The 21,931-nt window shown below is 36.9% G+C and overlaps 1 protein-coding gene, 1 long non-coding RNA gene and 1 other non-coding gene across 3 annotated transcripts; 2 read left to right on the top strand and 1 right to left on the bottom strand.

Annotated features, from left to right (window-relative positions):
• The first annotated feature begins 2,239 nt into the window (after positions 1-2,239).
• On the top strand, positions 2,240-3,406 carry ERF1 (ethylene response factor 1). Its single transcript, XM_089148088.1, has one exon. The coding sequence runs from the start codon at positions 2,430-2,432 to the stop codon at positions 3,102-3,104; it is 675 nt and encodes a 224-aa protein (XP_089004214.1). The 5' UTR covers positions 2,240-2,429; the 3' UTR covers positions 3,105-3,406.
• Positions 3,407-8,028: 4,622 nt separating this feature from the next.
• Positions 8,029-8,101, bottom strand: TRNAK-UUU (transfer RNA lysine (anticodon UUU)). The gene has a single exon. It is a non-coding gene; the product is annotated as a tRNA-Lys (tRNA).
• Positions 8,102-20,322: 12,221 nt separating this feature from the next.
• LOC149028288 (uncharacterized) lies at positions 20,323-21,518 on the top strand. The gene is made up of 4 exons (XR_016172147.1): positions 20,323-20,425; positions 20,525-20,575; positions 21,213-21,309; positions 21,414-21,518. It is a non-coding gene; the product is annotated as an uncharacterized LOC149028288 (long non-coding RNA).
• Positions 21,519-21,931: the final 413 nt, after the last annotated feature.

Here is a 21,931-nt window from a genome sequence, read left to right as displayed (position 1 = left end):
TTTTCATTAGTCACAACCAAATCATCATTTGAAAATAAGATTTTGATTCCATTGCGGATTCGTAATTTGGAATTACACAACACTAAAAAGTGCATGAGAACAGAGGTAAGATTACGACCACTTGTGTCCAAACCAAAGAAAAAGATTGATCTTGACCCTTCAAATGTGATCCATTTCTGGTTTAGCGTGCTTTACAGGTTCATGCACCATCCCCATCAAGCCAGGTTAACCAAACCAACCCTCTCTCTTTCTCTCTCTCTCTCTCGCTCTCTCTTACTAGCTAGATTCCTCTTTCTTTTCTCTTTCTCTACCAGCTTAAACCCTTTTCCCTTTTGATCTGTTCTAGCTAATTGCTTGCGATAATATCAATAAATCATAATTAACGTGGAGATCTTGGAGTGATTGCTGTATTAAACAATATGAGCATCACTCTAATTGTAAAATTAGTAATTATTATGTTCAATGTACTACTAATCGAAGTGATCCGAATCCATTCACCTTATAATTAAGGGTGTGAAACTAGAAACTAGAAACTAACAAAGAAGCAAGTTTTTCAAGTTAGGCCGAGCCAGAAATTTGTTGACCACTACTACTGCATGTCTGCATGCATTGCTACTAGCTAGAAGCTAGAATATGCTTCGATTCTCTTGATCCCATGCATCATGGATCAACTGAGGTTTCCGGCCACCAGTGCCTGCATGAGTGGCGGCGCAGGCCAGTTCAACTGTGTTGTTGATACTTGATAGTGTTGTGGAACCCAGGGAGAGATTAAGGTAAGCCAAGTTCTATGAATCTGTTGGCCATGACTTGGATAATTTACTTTACTACTCATCCATCAGCTCAGCTCCCTTGAGACACTGCCGGCGTAGAGACAAACAGTGATGGGGAGAGCAAGAGCAGCTTTAGCATCTCCACCTCAGCTAGCTATAGCCTCTAGATTCCTAGTGGTGTAGGTGTTTGTTCAAATATGGTAAGCGCTATGCAAATTAATTTTATATGGGTAAGGGATTAGTAGTTGTGTTGAGAAGTGGGATGATGATCACCATAAAAGAATTCATGATCAATGGGTCTTTATCAGGTCACCAAGCTGGACTATTTCTTTTCTCGGACGACTTAAATTCAAGCTTCATCAGTATTTGTTTAATCCATTTCTCCAAGTTATAAGGGAAGACCTGGAATTGATTGCTTCTGGTCTGGGCTCAAGGGACCTGCATCTGGACCAATTCATCAAAAATATATTCAAATCACAACCCCACCAGTATTAAATTTTTCTGGCCACAATTTCTTTACTTGGGTCTTTTTCTTATCTTGACAAAAAAGTCTGTGAGGTTGCAATTCATCAAGAAGAAGTGATAAAACGATTTAACAAAACTGCGTTTTCATCATCATCTTCCATTGACAAAGCTGATTGAGATAGGAAAACTTTTTGTCACTTTATAGACCATCTTATGTGTAACTTTCTCAATTCCCATTTCACATGAAACCTCCTACGTGCTTCTTTCATATTCGAAGATGTAATCAAAATTGTTTTAAGTCACAGTTTATCCACTTTGATTAACTTTCAACATTCGTGCCTAAAACTCCTTGAATACCGTTTTTCTTGTTTCTTGTAGATCGAAAATTTATCTTTTCCTGTTTTTTTCTCTTTTGTACTCTAAAATCACCATGTAGATGACTATGTACATTTGATTCTATCCAAGTTTTTGTTAAATGCGAGATTTTTATACACTAAATGAGCTCCCTTGATAAAGCATCTTGAGATAAATTCGATTCTCTGATTCACCATACATTTAAGGAGTGCTTGTTCTTGTAAATCTCTCTGTAAGTACATGATGAAAAGTGTAAAAATAGTATTATGTCTGTTTTGTTCCCAAAGCCCATGAGATGTAAGATGAACACTTCAAATCATTCCAACTGCCAAGGGTAAAATCTGGCCCCACCTTGATAACAAAACATGAGCCCCTACTAGGATGCCAAGTGGATAGGTCCAAAACCATGAGATCATCCTGTTGATGTCACGCATCAGCATGAATTTTTTTATTCTATCAGGACCTGGCCGCCTTGAATTATTTGACCCACGTGCTAATTACTCCTAGAGAAATAGGGACACTTGTTTTTTATTTTTTCCCTCTAAAACTTGAATAAGATGTTTGATAATAAAATATACCAGAACATCCTCCTTTGCCAATTTCTCTCCCTTTTACACCATTTTAGGGTGATTTTCAGAATTTCCCTAGCATGATGTGCATGATGTGCTGATGGGTTGATAATTCCCTCCTCCCTCTTCTATTAGTATTTATAGGGGTGGTTCGAATATTCAATGTGTGCTTCAAAACATATCTGCTTGTTACTTGAGACACTTACTCTGTTCTTCTGAGAAAAAACAGAGGAAGAGATTATCAATCTTGCAATTACCCTCCAATTCAGAAATGGATCCTTCTTTCTTTCAAACCCAGAACTCTATCTACTCGCCGGAATCTTCTTATGGTTCATCAGAAGGTTTCTCATGGGATGGGCTTGGATTCAAGGAAGATCCTCTGCCCTTCAATGAGAATGATTCAGAGGAGATGCTTCTCTTGGATGTTCTCACAGAGGGAGCTCGAGAATTACCAGAAACTCACGGCTCCACCAGAATTAAGGACGAAGAAGTGAGTTCAAAAGAGCAGAAGGAAGAAGAGTCCATGAAGAAGGAGAAATCCTACAGAGGTGTCCGAAGGCGACCGTGGGGGAAATTCGCGGCGGAGATAAGAGACTCGACTCGACGAGGGATTCGTGTTTGGTTGGGCACCTTCGACAGCGCAGAGGCGGCGGCTCTCGCTTATGATCAGGCAGCTTTCTCGATGCGTGGATCACTTGCAGTCCTGAATTTCCCAGTGGAGAAGGTGATTGAATCGTTGCAAGAGATCAAGTATAGTTTCGAGGAGGGTTGCTCACCTGTGGTTGCACTTAAGAAGAGGCACTCGATGAGAAGAAAGTCTTCCAGTGGGAAAAGAAACCAAGGGATGAGAGAAACGAGGATAGAGAATGTGGTGGAATTGGAGGATTTAGGGGAAGATTACTTGGAGCAACTCTTGAGTTCTTGTGCGGGAGCAAATCCTTGGTGACAAATCTCAATCATAAACACAAAACTAATAGTTTTGATCTTAGTTTTGATCCTTTCTCTACTCATTTTAGTTGCTTCATTCACCTTCTTTTATTTCTTTTGTTCATTTATGTCTGAGGCTGGTTAGCTATTAGGTTTGATCTTGTTCATTTGTAGATGCTTCTCTTTCTTGTTAGTTTCTATTATCATGGAAAGGTGATACCTGGGTTGAAATTTCAAATCATCTTTGCTTATCCAATTGTATATTGAAAGGAGATAAAAAATAGAGATACACTTATCATATTTTCTAAGAATAAGACCAAAGAGGACCACATTAAAGTTTTGAAATTTCTTGTGATCCAGATCATGTCTGAGACTAAACAGAGTCCCTTCTTTTTCACCATTTTTATTTTTTGGAAGCATGTTTCAGAGATTCTTGTATGTAATTTTAGTCTCATATGGCAACGGTAGAATTCAAATCCTCTCTGCTCAAAGAAAGCATTTGACCAACCTCTGCCCCTCCAATGGGCAGCAGGTGGTTGTTTGGTATCTGAAAAGGCCACTGTCGCCCATCCAGAGGAGTGGGGGGATAGGCGGACGCTTTCCTTGGGTGGAGAGGACATTTATTGCGAAGGGCCAGCCATATTTATAAAATCCACTCATTTCTTAGAGGTCCTTGACATACAAAATGACCACCTTCGTACGATGATGTAATCTCTAGCCTAGATTCCACAAAGGGGCATTGTCAATATTAAAATTATGCATACATTCAGTTATACATGCAATATGATTAGTTGAAGGAGATGAAATTTCACAGTAAATTTATAATTACGTGTCAAGTTTTAAGTAGATTAAAGGTTAACAAGGTGACAAAATGAAACATCAAAAAATCCAAATCTATAAAGGTGCTACTTAGTAAATATACATGATCAAAGGGAAAAAGATAATCGTAATCTCATAAATTAATTTTTTTATATGACAAATAAATAGATGCACGTGCACCTTTCATTTATAAAACCTTTTGCATTTTACCTCTCATTGGGATCCTCAACTTTGTTTGATTACAAAGAAAGTAAGGGTAAGAGAAGCGAAATTTTTAAGTAAAAGAAGAAAAAAGAAAATTTTGTAATAATGACCTATAGGCTATAGCATATTTAGTAATGATATATTTTACATGTAACTTTTATTAAATTGTCAAAATCAAAGGAAAATTGTTAACCTAAAAGATGTTAAAGAGAAATGGATGGAAAATAAAGTGAAGTTAGATGACAAACAAGAAATAGTTCAAAGTTGATCATATAATAACTTTAAAAAATGCAAATGCAAATGGTTATGAAGAGTTGTCATTACTTTCTTTAAATTCTTCTTGCAATTAAAGCAAACATGATTCCGTGGATGTAGTGAATATGGGAGGGCCATAATATGGAGCTCTGCAACATCTACTACTGAAGCTTGCTTATTAATTTAACATCATCTCAGTAGGGTAGAGAAAAATGACAGCAGTACGGGTTCATGAACTTCTTTTTTCGCCAAAGAAAATAACCATTAATTAAATAAACAAGTTTGAGCAAGTTTGGGGTTTGTAAATTTGTGAGTGTTGTTAAGCTCTAGTCGAAAATCTTTTGGGCCCTGATTTTGTGTTTCTTTCTCCTTTTCAATTCAAATTCAATCAATGAGAAAACTTTTGAACTAAAATCCTTTAAGATAATAGGTGAGTTTGTCCTCTATAAGAGGAGTAAAACTTTCTCAACAAACCAAAAAAAAAAAGAGGTAATTAAGGAAGAAATAGAAAGATAGATAGTGTCACATATTTAAATTTTGTCTTAAACAATTAATTTGCTTGGACCACAAGCCAATATCTCAGCAATAAATTTTATCCATTAGTTTCAACAAACTATAGCCATGCCGCTGACAAATAAGGGTCCAAGGCCTCAAAAGGTTATAAAGAGGTTTTATTCAATAAGTGAAGAGGAAAGCAATGTGTCCAGAAGATTAGTTAGATCACACCTCAGTTTGTTTCGCATTTTTTTGTGGTCTTCAAAGGCACCCCCGTCTTTTTTCTTGGTAGATTCGGAGCCACCCTTATTCCATCATTCACAAGGAGGATAAACCACTTTATAAGCACATTAATCCCACGATATACCATTTTCTTTCCTACATACTTGAAGTAGTGACCAAGAAGAAGGGGAAAATGCATTAGGGTGACTTGAAGAAGAGTTTGTGTTTTCTTAGATCCATAAGTAGACATATACGTATTTCTTAGCATATATATATGGAGCTAGTTAGGCCGAGGGGAAAAGACCCAATTCAAGTAAATGATTCTTTTCTCCGCACACTGAAGCTTACATTTTTTGTAATAAATATTTTTTGGACATAGAAGACAGTAGGAGCAAGCTCCAAGAGGAACCCTCCAATGCTTAAGTTAGTATGGGAACAGTTATACTTGTAAGGGGGGAAAGACTAGAGCGAGAAGCTAGTAGAGAAGTGAGTCTTTGGGGCCTAAGTTCCTTGACTACTATATACAAAATGTTACCTATAGATAATGGTTCAGGGAATTATTGCAAGTGTCAATGTCTTATGTCTTTCGAAAAGGACTTTCTTTGTTGAGCTCATGAAATAGTTGAAGTCTTCTTTCCACATTCTTAGGAGATATAACCCAGTACGCCGGTTACGGCCACAATTGAATCCGCCATATTTCCTCTTTATTTGTCTTCCTTCTTTCAAGGATGTTATGAATCCCTTCGACTGCATGACGATTTGGTCATCTTCTCATTAGTAGACTTCATTTTGGGGGTGGAAAACCTAAATGCATCAGGCCTCTAACATTCTATGGTGGATCAAAGTACGAATCCTTTAAGAGTTTTATCATTTTTCATCAAACATCTACAAGGAAAAGTTGTTAAATTAAGTTATCACACAAGTGATACTCACATTGAGATCCATTTAGACATTAACTTGAATTGCTCATAGCAAATCTCTATATTAACAATTAATAATAAGCTTATTATTGTGAAATCATCTTCTATTAAATTGACATAAAAATTTCACATAGTGTAAATAATAGTTGTTGAAAAACTAGCTTTTAACTTCATAAGAGTCACATGATTAAAATTAAAATGAAGAAAGTAAAAATGCCTAGTTAGGTTTACGATACATAAAACCTTAGGACGAAATTGCTCAATTTTATCCATAATCAAAACAAATATTTTCATTGGGGCTCTTTTTTTCGTTCAAGCATTGAATCAGTTTATGTGCACGTTGACACTTTTTATATATATAAAATAAAATTTTGCCATTGACACTCAAAAATTCAATTCGAATTCTTGATCTCACACATACCTCATTATTATTGTTAAATGAATGAAACAACAACATTTTATTAAGAAAAAGATCCCGAGAATATTCCCAAAGAGTCAAAATCCTCACTAGAGTATGATATATGGATTGTTTTCAAAAAAAAAAATTGTCTTATCTAGCCATGGAGGCTCACTTCGATTGGACACTCTTTGTCATCTATTAGATGCTTAGTTGAGGTTAACACCTAACCCTAACCAGATAAATTGAAATTGAAATTGAAAAGAAGAAAAAAAAAAATTAGGTCAAACTTCCACATGGTTAATTGAACTTAGATTATCTGCTTTTCACTTGAAACATGATGACTAATTCTAGAGAATCTGACCCATTATATGGTTAGAGAGTGAATTATTAATTAACTAATTATGATTAAAAAAAAATAATTACTTTTCTTTTTTTAAGGCGTTAATGAAGAGACCAAGTCAAATTCAAGGAAGGATATTGGAATTACATGCATGCCTTAACATCGTTTCTACTTTCCACCACCCTTAATCCACCGAATGGATTCGTGGGTCCCATACTTTTGATATGAAAATGATATTTCTAATCCTAATCTGCAGTAATTTAACAGTAATTTTACTATTATTGTCTTATTACATTTTTGTTTTATATAATTCTTTTGGGGTTTTGTAAAGGTTAGAGATCACATTTTTATATTATATGCTTTTATTTTCTTTTTGGTGAACATATTATATGCTTATTATGATTGATATTGTGGGTGATGGAGGATTTGATGCACCTATCTAATCACAATTAAAGGGTGTGTTTAGAATTTGAACCCCACAATTTTAAAATTCCATCAGCTTTTAGATGTAGCGAAAGAGAGGCCACAAGAAATCGTGGTTTTGATTGAATTATTTATTGAAAAGACTAGAAAGAAAGGAGGAAAGGAGAGGATTACAGTACAATTAGAATTCTATGGGAGAAAAAGGGGTATTTGATTTTTCAAAATGTACCTAAGAAGTATCGAAAAAAAGTGATAATACAGTGTAAACAACTTAGCTGTTTGTCTCTGGATAAGATGTATTTTTAAAATTTTATTAGGCTTTCTTTGGTATAGTTTAAATTTATAATTACAGGATATATATATATATATATAAACATAAATAGAAGTATTTGATATGATTTATTGGTCATATTTCTATGTAAAATAATACAAAATTTATGATAAGGTGGAGAGCTCTTTAGATAAAGAGTTCAATTCTGTTGATCAGAGATACTTTAATTAGCATGTGTATAAAATTAAGAATAAAAATGTATTTTTTCATAATTTCATACATTTATTCAAATTTATACGAAAAATAGATGGAGCTCTATCCCCTAGTTTTTCTCAACTTACCGAAACTAGTTTCCCATCTCTTGCTCCAGAGTCCAAATTCTTTCTCTCTTTCATGATCTTTTAACAAATTAAAAACTACCAAAAAGGACAAAAACCAAGGAAAAAAAAAACCTCTATATTTCTCAGTTTGTTTCCCCTTTGAAAATCCTCAAATTCAAATGTTCCTTTCTATTTATAATTCTTATCACTTCAAGTGATTAAGATTCACATAATAATTCTCTAATTTTTTTTTCAAATCGAAAAAAACAACTCACGCCGTCTGTGGGAATCGAACCCACGACCACACGGTTAAAAGCCGTGCGCTCTACCAGCTGAGCTAAGACGGCTCATGGATTTATAGACTTTTGAGTATAAATTCTATTTTTAAAGATGTCTCCAAGTTTAAAGCCTATAAAGGATTCTTTTTATTTTCGAAATAAGTTTTCCCATTTACCACAAAATCAAATATATTCCAACATAATTCCTTTTTCTTTTTTTTTTTAATGGCTTGCTGTAAATGATAGCAACTGACTAACTTGCGTCATAATTATTCCTCCTCTTTCATAATTTTCTATAAAGATTTTGTCTACTAAAAAACTTTAATGTATAATTTATTTATTTTGGTAAAATGTATAAATATATTTAACTAACCAAGTTTGATGACTTATACCTAACCCTCTCTCCAATTAAAATTATTGACTTTCAGAATGGAATTGAAGAAAAGGAAAACCAAATTAAGCCAATAAAGTGTTTTGTATTGATTTAAATTCCTCATGTCAAAAAAAATATATATATATATATATATATATATATTCATGACCAACTTGCACCTCAAGTATTAAATTTTTAGCAACACCTCTCTTCTTGCAACAATTTTTAGTTTCAATTTCCTATTCAACTATAGGACATGATCTTGAAACATAGCTCTAGTGTATGATGTACGTATATTATATTTATGAAATAAGAAAATCCATGTTCTTTGTTGTCATTCTTTTTTTTTTATTAACATATAAAATCCATAGTTTCACAAGATATTTTTACGAAAGTAACAGTAAGTTGCTCTTTGTAATATACTACTTTCAAAGCATATGGAGACACTAGTAATACATAAGAATATGAAATTTTCAGACTAAGAATTTGCTTTTTCAATTCTTGTTGTTTAACCAATAAAAATCAGATGAGTTAGGCTCATAATACAAATTAATTTAAAAGCAAATGTGTTTGAGTAACCTATAATTGAGAGATTGCATTTTTCAATGATGTAAAAATGTTATTTAAAACAACAATCACATTTCTATTGACTTTTAGACTATCATGTTAAAGCCAACGATATTGTATAAGTATTGTCATTGTCCATTATAAACGGTCTCATTAAAAGGAAAAAAATTATCTATTGTGCACAGCAGTGCACTTATATGCCAAATAAGTGTTGAGAAAACAAAAAACTAAAAAACTATCGAGGACTTTATCAATTTAAAATTAAGCCTTTTATTTGGTATAAAAGTGCATTGCTATGCACAGTAAATGAATTTTTTTCCCCCCTCATTGAAATGATTTGAAAATATAACTATTTAACTCAAAATGTTTTTGGGTGTGGATGTATTTTTAGCACAGTGGTGGCAGCCTCTTATGTAGAGGCCTGTGGATCCCATCATGACTGATTTAATAATGATCCAAGGAAAAATATTTCTAGATGTGGTCAAAGTATCATATTCAAAACAAATTTGTTGATTTATTTTCAAAATATCAAATAACCACTAGGCTATTTATAGGTTTTGATTTAGGGCAAAATTACATATAGACACCATGTGTTTGCAATCAATTACAAACACTCCTACTATTAAAAATTGAAAGCTATAAATGGACAGCTCTCCTGAAACAGTAAAAGAGCATTCGTAATTAATTTTTTTTTCAAGGATAGTTAGTACTTGTAATTAATTGTAAATACGGGTCTATATGTAATTTTGTGCTTTGATTTATTATGATTTGTATTTATCAGAAATTCAGCAATAAGACAGAAGGGTTTTTTTTTTTTTTTTGGGGTAATAAAAATAAAACAAAAGTTATACGCTCATATACAAAAACATCTATTTGGATTTAGAATTCCTTTGCTGGTATTCTGAGGAAACCTGATCTGAATCTTATGGATACAACCGAGTGAAAGAAGTCCAGCTGTCTGAGTCCATGGGCTTTATCAAAGAGTACCCCTCCATCAAAACTGTAAAAAGAAAAGCCATGCATCTTTTGTTTTCATGCTGCCCATTTAGTGGCTCAAAAAATTTCGGCCCATTGGGTGGGAACTTTGCAAGATCGGACCCATGTGGTCTTTGAGGTCATCTAGCTTCTCGTTTTGGGTACTTGCGTATGATGAAAGGGTGGAACCCATTGAAGAAGCTTATCACTTTCTAATTAATCCATGTTTAAGCTTGTTTGTTTACCGGAAAAAAAAATGTTGAGTAAACTATAGCACGCTTTAGTGGGGTTTAAACTTTAGGTTGCACGTTTTAGTGTCTTAAATTACAAATTGCACACTCTCAAAATTACAAGTTGCACACTCATCATTTTCCATCCAAGATTCTGGTAAGTTAGGAATGAAATGTTCATATTTTTCATCTTTTACCTACGCTAAACCTTAACAAACCACCATCACCGGAAACCACCCCAACCCTCCCCTGCCAGCGACCACCGCCCTCACCATTCCTATCGGAAATCTCTCTCTCTCTCTCTCTCTCTCTCTCTCTCTCTCTCTCTCTCTTCAAAGATAAGATTTTTGAACTCGGTTTGGTGCGGCTTGGGTTCAGGCTGACTAACAATTTAAACTCAGATTGACTAATGATTTAGGCTAATGATTTATGGTATGCAAAAAAAATAACAAAAAGAAATAGTTAAAAGTCAATTTCCATTAAAACTAATTAAAAGTCATTCCACATTGTAGAAAACTGACCCACCTAATATAGAAATCAAGAACATAGAGACTACAAGCTCCATCATGTAAGTAGTAATATAGAGACCACAAGTTGATTCCTTAGGCTCCACCTGATGTTCCTCCAGAAACAATTCAAACCAAAAGACTGATTCCTTAGGCTCCACCTGATGGTCTTCTAGAAACAAATCTTCAACCAAAAGCCCTTTTAAATTTTATCACGTAAGTAGTAACATAGAGACTAAAAGTTCATGACTCATGCTCCATCAAATGGTCCTCCAAAAACAAATCCTCAAGCCAAAAACCTTTTTAAATTTCATCTTGTGCTATGATTGATTGTCTTGAAATTGGATTCTTGTTCTATGAGAATGTAGATTTTTTTTCCCGTTATATGAAATCCATCTTCTTTTTTTGGGTTGGTATTTAGTTTAGCAAACGAAATACCTCTGGACTGGATTAATATTTACTCAATTTAAACAAACTTAATATATTCAATTAGACATTCATGTTTAATCCTTCTGATTGTCCCTTACAAGTAGTAGAATGAGAATTTGATATTTGAATATATGCTCCATTTTTCTGATTTTCTATACCAACTACCTTGTGATAATATGACGATTCAAACAATATTTAATGTAAAACTATAAAACATGCTGTAAAATAGATTATAACTGCAGGTTGCAGTTCGGTCGGTGCTGGCTCTACCTCCCCAGCCCAAACATAACCCATATTAAGGTTTAGTTCTGGCCGATTAGGACTATACGCCAGTGTGGTTCGACCCTAATAGTACAGCATACTACCCCCAAGCCACAAGCAAAGGATACATGTTTTCCACGTCAGACAGCTGACCATTGAGTTGGACGATTGGGATCAAGATCTGGTTGATAATAATCAATTAGATTCATCTATGTTCCCAATATTTTGCTTCCCACATTAGAATGGATCAACAGATGATTCCTCTGTGGCACGTTCCATGTTTTAAGACCCTTGGTATCAGCAACAACCAATACTGTAAACTAAAACAATGATCCCATCTCTGTGGACATCTTCTTCTTCTCTATAGTGTTCAAATCTGGATTTGGATACAGCCAATGCCATTTGTTTCGTATGTTCCCGAACTCAATCAACCTACACAAACACATTTCACTCTTTCTCTACCCCTCACCAGATTGCATTAAAATTAGGACAAAGATGAGAGAGCAAAATGGATCAAATGTAGGCACATAAGAACATTAGAAATGAGCAATTTAATATATAAGTGGCTGAGTTACATGGAAATTAATTACGCACATAATGTTGTGCTTTACAGGCTCATACATACAGATAAGCGATAAAATAGGCAACCTGTCCCAATTGCAGCATGTCTTATTTATATAGCTTCTACTGAGCATCACTGAATTAGGCTCGGTGGGGCGAGGAAGGGTAACCAGGTTAATAGCCATATGGAGGAGCTGGCTGATATTCAGGTGCTGGATTCTCCACTGGAGGAGGAATATGGACTGGAGTGGGTGGTTTGCTTTCGACAGGAGGAGGATTGTACATGGGAGTGGATGGTTTGTGTTCTACTGGTGGAGGCTTATAGACTGGAGTGGGTGGTTTGGTGGGAGGAGGACTGTAGACTGGAGTGGGTGGTTCGTGTTCCACTGGAGGAGGGCTATAGACTGGAGATGGTGGTTTGTGTTCGACTGGAGAAGGATTGTTGCCAGGAGTGGGTGGATTCTGTTCCATCGGAGGAGGCGCATAGATTGGAGTGGGTGGTTTGTATTCGACTGGAGGAGGATTGTAGAAGGGAGTGGGTGGTTTCTGTTCCATTGGAGGAGGATTGTAGACGGGAGTGGCTGGTTTTTGTTCCGGTACTGGAGGAGACCTATAGATTGGAGTGGGTGGTCTGCATTCCACTGGTGGTGGGTTCTCCACCGGAGGAGACTTCTTATTAATAGGAGCGCGTGGGGTCTTGTACTCTGGTGGTGGCGGCGTTCTCAGTGGAAGAGGATACGGTGAAAATGGTTTTCCATATGACGAAGAAGGCTCATAATCGGCTGAAGTGCTAGCAGTGAGAGCTACCAGTACTCCCAATAAGAGAAACACAAGATGATTGAGAAGACACATCTCTAGTTGTGATCTGCACACTGCTTACTCGATCTAGCTGATGCAACAACTGGAAAACTAAGCTCGCCCTTTTATAATGGAAGTGAACCCTCTATCGACCTGCCACGTACACCCCAAGCCAAGACATGCCATGCACCCATTGCTAGCTTTCACACGTAAGGTGATGCATGCAAGAACAAAAACTTTTTGAGTAGAGATTTGGCCTTGTGGTGATAAATCCATGCCTACTGGGTAGACGCGGCGGGTGAAGTCATCCTAATTTTCTAATAAATCCATGTTTAGGACTATTTTTGCATTTATAGAAGGAAAATTTTCAGGAATAATTTAACCCTAAGCTTGGTAAAGACAAGCTTAATTATAATTGTGGTTGTATACCATACCATCATGGAAGGAAGGTCTGGGTGACTTTTTTTTTTTTTTTTTTTTTTTTTTTTTTTTTTTTCTCTTTTTTTTTTTTCTTTTGGGTTTTTGGTGTTGGGGGGGTTTTTTTTTTTTTTTTTTTTTTTTTTTTTTTTTTTTTTTTTTTTTTTTTTTTTTTTTTTTTTTTTTTTTTTTTTTTTTTTTTTTTTTTTTTTTTTTTTTTTTTTTTTTTTTTTTTTTTTTTTTGGGTTTTTTTGTGTTTTTTTTTTTTTATTTTTTTTTTTTTTTGGGGGGGTTTTTTGTGTGTGGGTGTGGTTGTTTTTTTTTTTTTTTTTTTTTTTTTTTTTTTTTTTTTTTTTTTTTTTTTTTTTTTTTTTTTTTTCGGGGGGGGGGGGGGTGGGTTTTTTTTTTTTTTTTTTTTTTTTTTTTTTTGGGGGGGTTTGGTTCTTTCCCCCCCCCCCCCCCCCCCCCCCTTTTGCTTTTTTTTTTTGGTAGGAAAAAACATTTTATTAAAAAGAAAAACCACGATTACAACCTACAGATAAAACATCAAATAACATAAATAACCTAATAGAAGTAGGGGGGGTGTGAACATGTAGAAAAGCATCCTGGGATAAGGCTCCTTCCTTAGCCAACACATCAGCAACAAAGTTGGCTTCCCTTGGGACATGAGTGAATGAAATGGATGCAAATGACGCTGCCAGTATGGTGATGTCTTTGATAATTGGATAAAGTTTCCAAGGCACGTCATGGGGAAATTTTTGAATGATAGCTATCAAAGCTTGATTATCACTCTCCATCATTATTCGGGTCACTTGGAAATCTTGTGCCCATGTCATTGCCCTTCTCATCGCCAGTGCTTCCAAAGTTAGAATATCTTGTGATTTAGAACCCTGTCCAAAGGCAAATAACATTTCTCCCAAATGGTTCCTGGCAATGCCCCCATATCCTGCTTGTTGTTGTTCCTTATAATATGAGCCATCGACATTGAGCTTGATACAATGAGGAGGAGGTGCTATCCATTTTATAACTCCGTAAGTTGGAGATGGCTTAGGAACTCGAGGCTCAGGAGAAATGTAAAATTGTAAGCCTTTCCAAATCTGGAAAGCTAGCTGTGCTGGTTGAAGAGAATTAGGCGAGGAGATTTGACTCACATAAGACTTCCAAAGAAGCCATAATGCAAGAAGAGAGCTAAGAAATATGTCTGCGCCTTCTTTCCTTAGAGCTAGAGCTACAGACTGTTCCACCACATCTTTAATGGAAGAAGCTCCAAGCAGGGCCGAGAAATGAAGATCATGCCATATTGCAGAAGCATAGCGGCATTGTAGAAAGATGTGATCCGGCGATGCCTCCATATTACCACAGAAAAGACATGCAATTGGGATATTACAACCACGCGCAGCAAGAAGATCAGCGGTTGGAAGCTTTTGATGAAGGAGTTTCCATAGAAAATGTAGGGCCCTTGGTGGAAGTGATAATTTCCAAAGGAGGCTCCATGTGTTAATCTGCCTAAAATTGTGATTTTTCTGCTGAGCACACGCTATGTTGTAGGCGGATTTCACTGTAAATTTCCCCGATGAAGTCCAGCTCCAAATGATGCGGTCCTCCATATGAAAAAGAGGAATTTGTATTGATAGTATTTTCTCCACCACTTCACTCGGCCACCATTCCTGTAAGAGAGTACGATTCCATGAGCGAGAATTGGTATTTATCAGCTCAGCTACCTTAACTGGACCTTTCCATGCTAACGGGTAACAACCCTGATCCATCAAAGTATCTGGGATCCAATTTGCCTGCCAAGGGTGAATACGTTCTCCATTACCCACTTGCATGAACAAACCCTTTTTCATCAGATCACGTCCCATTAGTATAGATTTCCAGCCCCAGGAATCCGTGACTTGAGGGTTAACTTCAAGAAATGAAGAGTGTTTGCAATATTTTTGTAGCATCAGTCGACCCCACAGAGAAGATGGATTCTGGAGTAATTCCCATGCCTTCCGAGACAGAAGAGCTAGGTTGAAATTTTGAAGATTGCGGATGTTTAAACCGCCGGCAGATTTTGAAGCACACATAGTGTTCCAATCCACAGTATGTACATGTTGTTTATCCCCAGTTGACCAAAAGAACGATCTCATTGCTTGTTCCATACGCACTAAAGAGCTAGCCGGCATCTTAAAACAAGACATAAAGTGTGTAGGCATAGCTGCTAAAGTAGACTGTATAAGAACAAGTTTACCTGGTGCTGAGAGTAGCTTAGCTTTCCATCCTTGTAAGCGTTTATTTACCCGGTCAAGGAGCGTTAGACAGTGCTTCTTTTTCAATTTTCCGGTTAAGAGAGGAATTCCCAAATAAATATCCATCTCAGAAGTGGGAGTGATGTGAAAATGAGTGGATAATGCACGTTTCATACTCGCAGTGGTACTGCGGCTATAATGTGCCCGTGTTTTTTGTACATTAAGCTCTTGGCCGGATGCGGAACAATAGCGCTGTATAATCTGGGCAAAAGCACGAGCTTCTGACTTAGTTGCTTGACCAAACAGAATTAGATCATCAGCAAAAGCAAGGTGCGATATCTTCTCCCCGCCCTGAGATAATGAAATACCCTTCAGTTTCCGTTGATGAACTCCTAGCTCCAAATGAGAAGATAATAACTCCGCACAAAGAATGAAAAGATATGGCGATAAAGGATCTCCCTGTCGAAGGCCTCGTGAAGGGGTAACACAATCAGCTATGGAACCATTGACGAGTAGAGAATAATTCACTGTTTTAACACAAAACATAATCCAATCAATCCACTGAGCTGGAAATCCATAGGCAACAAGAGCTTTCTGAAGAAAACTCCACTCCAGCCGATCATAAGCCTTGCTCATATCCAACTTAACCGCCATGAGTCCAGTTTTTCTATTGCGGTGTCGATGAATTTTTGTGAGAATTTCGTGCGCAATCAAGATATTCCCCCCCCTTCCCGCCCCCCCCCCTTTCCTTTTGTGATTAAAAGGGGGAATTCCCCACCAAAAATTTTTTTTTTAAATAATTAAAATTAAAATTTTCAACTCCTTTGTTAGACAATAGGAGGGTTGATGAAGCACCTTTGTATAGCATTTTTCTAATAGCCTGCCGTTGTTGAGGATTGTGCTCCTTTGACACCCCTTCACTACATATTTAAGAGGGAGGTACATCTCTAGTCTACTTTGTCAGTATTTAGATTTAAACTATCTTCCTAAATCTATGGTGGAAGGGTGTAACAGAGCAGATTCACAATCCTTTACTCCTATAGATAAAAGATCTAGACCCATCGTTGTGTAGGACTTCCCCAAATGAGTGAACGTTATAATTAAGGCTGTAAGAAGGTCGCATTGGATATGATTAATTTCCAAAATTACGAATATGAAGTTAAATATTCTAGCTGAAATTTGAACCTGATGTTGATCATTCTAGGCACATAGGGTCAAGTCGTACGAGGTTAAATGTTCAATTTTGAATCTAAGAGTAGTTGGCTATAGATATTTGAGAAAGAGTACAAGTTTCTTTGGATTTAGCATATCACTACAAGAAAACGGACTTACGGCGGCACTTCGAGTAAGACTATAGCGGCGTTTTTGAAAAACGCCGTTGTATGTTAACTTATAGCGGCGTTTAACAAAAAACGCCGTTGTATGTATATTTTTAACGGCGTTTGCCAAAAACGCCATCGTATGTGTCTTTATAACGGCGTTTTTAAAAAACGCCGTCGTAAGTCACTCACTTCCTATGGCCATCCCATTCCAACCCTCTAATCTTTTTAACGGCGTTTGTAAAAAACGCCGTTGTATGGCCATCTCACTCCACTTCTCCGCTTCTTTACAGCGGCGTTTACAAGAAACGCCATTGTATGTGTCTTTATAACGGCGTTTCTCATAAACGCCGTCGTATGCCCACTGCACTTCGTATGGCCATCCCATTCCAACCCTCTAATCTTTTTAACGGCGTTTGTAAAAAACGCCGTTGTATGGCCATCTGACTCCACTTCTCCGCTTCTTTACAGCGGCGTTTATAAGAAACGCCGTTGTATGTGTCTTTATGACGGCGTTTCTCATAAACGCCGTCGTATGCCCACTGCACTTCGTATGGCCATCCCATTCCAACCCTCTAATCTTTTTAACGGCGTTTGTAAAAAACGCCGTTGTATGGCCATCTCACTCCAATTCTCCACTTCTTTACAGCGGCGTTTATAAGAAACGCCGTTGTATGTGTCTTTATAACGGTGTTTCTCATAAACGCCGTCGTATGCCCACTGCACTTCGTATGGCCATCACATTCCAACCCTCTAATTTTTTTAACGGCGTTTGTAAAAAACGCCGTTGTATGGCCATCTCACTCCACTTCTCACTCCGTTTATCACGGCGTTTTACGAAAACGCCGTGGTTGCCCTAATTCACTCCCCGCCTATTTTTCACTCACCCGCCTGTTTTTCACTTTTGAAGACGGGGAGTCGAATAAACCCATTCATTCTCTCTCGATCGCTCTCTATCTCCGCCTCACTCACGCTCTCTCACTCTGTTCCTCTGGTTCGCTGCCTCCATCTCTCTCTACCTCCAGCTCTCTCGCTCTCGCTTTTTGCCTCAGCTCTCTAGCTCTCTCCCGTTCATTGCCTCCAACTCTGTCTGTCTCTCGCTCACGATTTCTCTTGCTGCCTCTGGTTGCTCACGCTCGCAGGTCTCTCTCGGTCGCGCTATCTCTCCAGACCCCTTTGCGGTCGCTGTATCTGCAGTAGATAATCTACTTTGCAGCACTGCAGTCGGACTTCAAGCACTGCTCTCATTTGCCGGTAAATTTCTCCTTTCTAAGCTTTGGGTTTTTTTGGTAGGTCTGTGCTCTACCTTCTAATCATTGGGATTTTGGGTTTTTCTGGTGGGGTTATAGATAAAAAATGGCGATGAATTTCTTTTATGCTTCAATTAGTTTTCTTGTGGGGCTCTCGCTCACGCTCGCAGGTTTTTTTTGTTTTTGGTTTTGTTTGATGAATGCTGTAAACCTGCTTGTTATATCACCTCTAATTCTTTTCATTGTCTCTAGCAATTGGAGCAATATTTTCTGCAACCGATTCTGTTTTCACCCTGCAGGTATGTGAAGTTTTAAGAATCAGTCATCGCTGTTTTGTTTGTTATTCATTCTTATTATCTTACCTCGGTCCCTATTTGAGAATTATCTGATTATCCTCAACTTGTATACTTTTCATCTGAAAATGCACCTAAAAATTGAATGGATCGAGCACCGACGAACAAGGCAACATAGCCCTTCTCTTCCTTGTTTCTAGAAAGCTTCACTTACCAAGTTAACTTCTCCATGTTGGAAATTCCCAGAATTCTTCATTCTCATTCTGCGGAACCCAATTAAATCGCAGTTTTCTCATGTGGGTGAACAGTTTCTAACCACCCTTTCCCTCGTTTCCTTCATTCACCACTGTACCAAAAGCGCACACACACAGTTTCTTTCTTAATCTACCAACCATCAAGAAAACAGAAGGAACATCACCACAATTTCATTTGTAGCGGTTTCGTGTCTTCTCATGAAAAGTTTCTTACTTCTTATCCACCAAACAGCTACTCTCATCGCATGTTTAATTATTTTCCTAACAACCCTTCCTACAGTAATAGATCCACTCTGAATCACTATATATTCTCTCAGTTTGGGTCTCCTTCTCCAGTGTCCCATCTCCTCTGCAACTCAGTCACCGATCATCTGTTCCGATTCAGAACCCATCAAATGGATGCTTCACTTCTCTTCTCAGTCGTTACAGCTTTCTTGGCAGCTTATCTCATCCTTTTAGAACCTCCATTTACATTATTGTTGCCTTGCAGGCTGGATTGTTAAGTGCATTCATTATTAAGAAGTTGTATTTTGGAAGGTATGCAATTGGCCTGTTTAAACTTTTTTTTCTTTAATATTTCTTGCCATTCTTCTATTCTTTTTCTTTGGTTGAACATTCTATTCCGTGTTTATCGTCGCCTTTCATCTGCAATACTTATGGTCTATATGTATTTAGCTTTACCTTTTAAATGGGAGTGGGGGAATAAGTTTTAGAAAAAGATTTAAGGTGGAATGTCTGTCAACCTTGTACTGAGGTAATGATGCATCATAAATTATTTTCCAAAAATTCAGTACCAACACAGCCCTATGGCAAATTTTTATTGCAGCTGTTCTACTTGAGTGGTATTCTTTCACCTCACTTCTATGGGATTGTCATTAGTTGGTAGTTAATAAGGTTACATTCTATGTTTGATTTACATTATAAATAGGAATGCTATCTTGTATTCCACATCAATATTAAGCAGAAAAGAAAGAATGAGATGAATATAGACTATAGAGTGGTAAAAAGAATCAAAGAAAAAGAAAGAAAAGAGAGAGTTTTGGAGAAGTTTGTGATATCTATTTGGTGATATTTGATCCTCGGTTGCTACTGCTATATATCAGTCATGCTGTTTGTTTGTTATTCCTTTGAACACTATCTAATCTAAGGTTTTATTAGAGTTTGGTTCCCGATTCTAGAGATCCAACCAGCAGTAAGAAGAAACTATTTTTTGGCATATAACTAGTCATTTGTTCCGAGTTTCTTGTATTTCATCGACCCTGTTTGATGCTTTTTGATTATCCTGTTGGGTTAGTCTCGCCTATTTTTGGTTATCAATAGCCTCCTATTCCGGGCCTGCAGTTCTGTTTTGGGTTTACTATTCTCAGTTGAAACCCTGGAAGCTTAACATTCAACCAATGATTTGTCTAAGTATTCTGGTATCTATTTCTATCATTGGTATATAAACCTTTGACCTGAATTTTATGCATATCAGATCCTTTGCTCTGTTGGATTTGTCTAAATATGAAGATTAAATCTCTTTTGTCCTTTCTCTGACAATAGGCATACCCTTGATTCTTTGGTCATTTAAATGCATTTTGTTTCTCTGACTGAGACTTCGACAGTCATTTTGGGTGGAAAAAAATTATAATCTTCTTCATTTATTTACCAGGTGAACCCACATACCCATCGGCTAAAACTATGCGACTTTGGAAGCGCTAAAGTCTTGGTATGTTTTTGCACCATGGATCATACTTAACTTTCTTCCTGTCTCTGTACCCTAATGTGTTTTTCTTTGACCTTTGACAAGTGAAAGGGGAGCCAAACATTTCTTACATCTGCTCTAGATACTACAGAGCCCCTGAGCTTATTTTTCGGGCAACTGAGTATACAACAGCCATTGATATTTGGTCTGCTGGTTGTGTTTTGGCTGAGTTACTGCTCGGACAGGTTGGCATTTCTTTTATCCTTACAAAGTCCCCTTTTTTACTTCTCTTTCTTTCTTAACCTTATTATTGTACTAAAATGTATGCTGTCTGTGTTTATCAGCCTCTCTTTCCAGGTGAGAGTGGAGTAGACCAGCTTGTTGAAATCATCAAGGTGATTATAATGTTTTAGTATTTTACTCTTCAATTGATGTTACTTGTATTTTATACGTTGGTTTTTCTTCCCAATTCTGCTATTTTTTTTTGGGGGGGGGGGGGGTAAGTTGTTTGTCTGCATGTGCTTTGTACATCCCTGATGAATTCAAGATTTTAACCACCATTCTTTTTAGGTGATGGTGGTGATTATTTCATTGTTCAGTGGTTTCCACTAATACACATGATTCCAAATGTTCAAGCAGCTATGCTGTTTGGCATTCATTCGGGATTTATCACATGCTACATCACCAAATCTATAGAAGGAACATATTTCATGTGTTACTCCAGAGTCATGATTGGATTCCTGCCTGTAATTTAACCAATCATGCCCAAAGCTGAACTATTCTGGTTATGTCGACTGAAAGTTTTGTAATTTTGTATGATTGTATTTGTTTCATCCAATTTCAACTGAAGTCGCTAAATGATTTTGGTTTTAATGTGAAGTGTGATTGTAACATTCCTTGTGAAATCACACTGAGTCAGGATAAAATTTGTGACCATGATTCAGTAGCCCAGTAACCAGTTGTGTCCTCAAAGAGTGTCTTATGTCTAGGTGGGCCTCTTTCTTATTATTCCTGTTCTTTATGACGTCCCAGGTTCTGGGTACCCCAACCAGAGAAGAAATCAAGTGCATGAACCCGAACTACACAGAGTTTTAAGTTCCCCCAGATTAAAGCTCACCCATGGCACAAGGTATGAGGAATTTATGTTTCACATGGAAAATGCATTGTTGCATTTCATTCTTTTTCACAACGTAATTTATATCAAATGTGCTTTTTTTTGTTGGCTTCTGCCAGATTTTTCACAAACGCATGCCACCAGAAGCAGTTGATCTTGTATCAAGACTTCTGCAGTACTCTCCTAACCTTCGGTGCACAGCTGTGAGTATGAGAACTTATTTGCTTTTTTGGTAGAATGCATAAGAACAACTGGTAGTGTATGTGCTTTTAATTTGGAGTTGATTCTTGAATGGTAGTATCTAGGAAGAGGAAAACAGTTGCCTACAATAGATTTCTTGAGTTGTTAAAGATTTGGCTCTGTTTCTGATGCAATGGAAGATGAAAAAGAGGAAAGCAGTGGAAATCATCTCTTATGTTGCCTGAGTTCAACTCACTTAACAACAAACAATGGATTTGGAGCAAAATGTTGGTGGTCATCCCCATGTACATGCAGGTTAGTTGAATCTTCATGTGGTCTAATCTAACCTTTTAATTTGTTTTTAAGAGCTAATTATGATAATCTTTTCTCTCATTTTAAGTATGTTTTGATTTAATTCTGTAAGAGATTAATATATTCAAGCAGCATTAATCTGGGT

This window comes from Hakea prostrata, chromosome 1 (genome assembly GCF_041222555.1).
Source record: "Hakea prostrata isolate BN-2017 chromosome 1, UWA_Hpros_2, whole genome shotgun sequence".
NCBI lineage: Eukaryota > Viridiplantae > Streptophyta > Magnoliopsida > Proteales > Proteaceae > Hakea > Hakea prostrata.
This window is presented reverse-complemented; position numbering and strand designations above follow the sequence as displayed.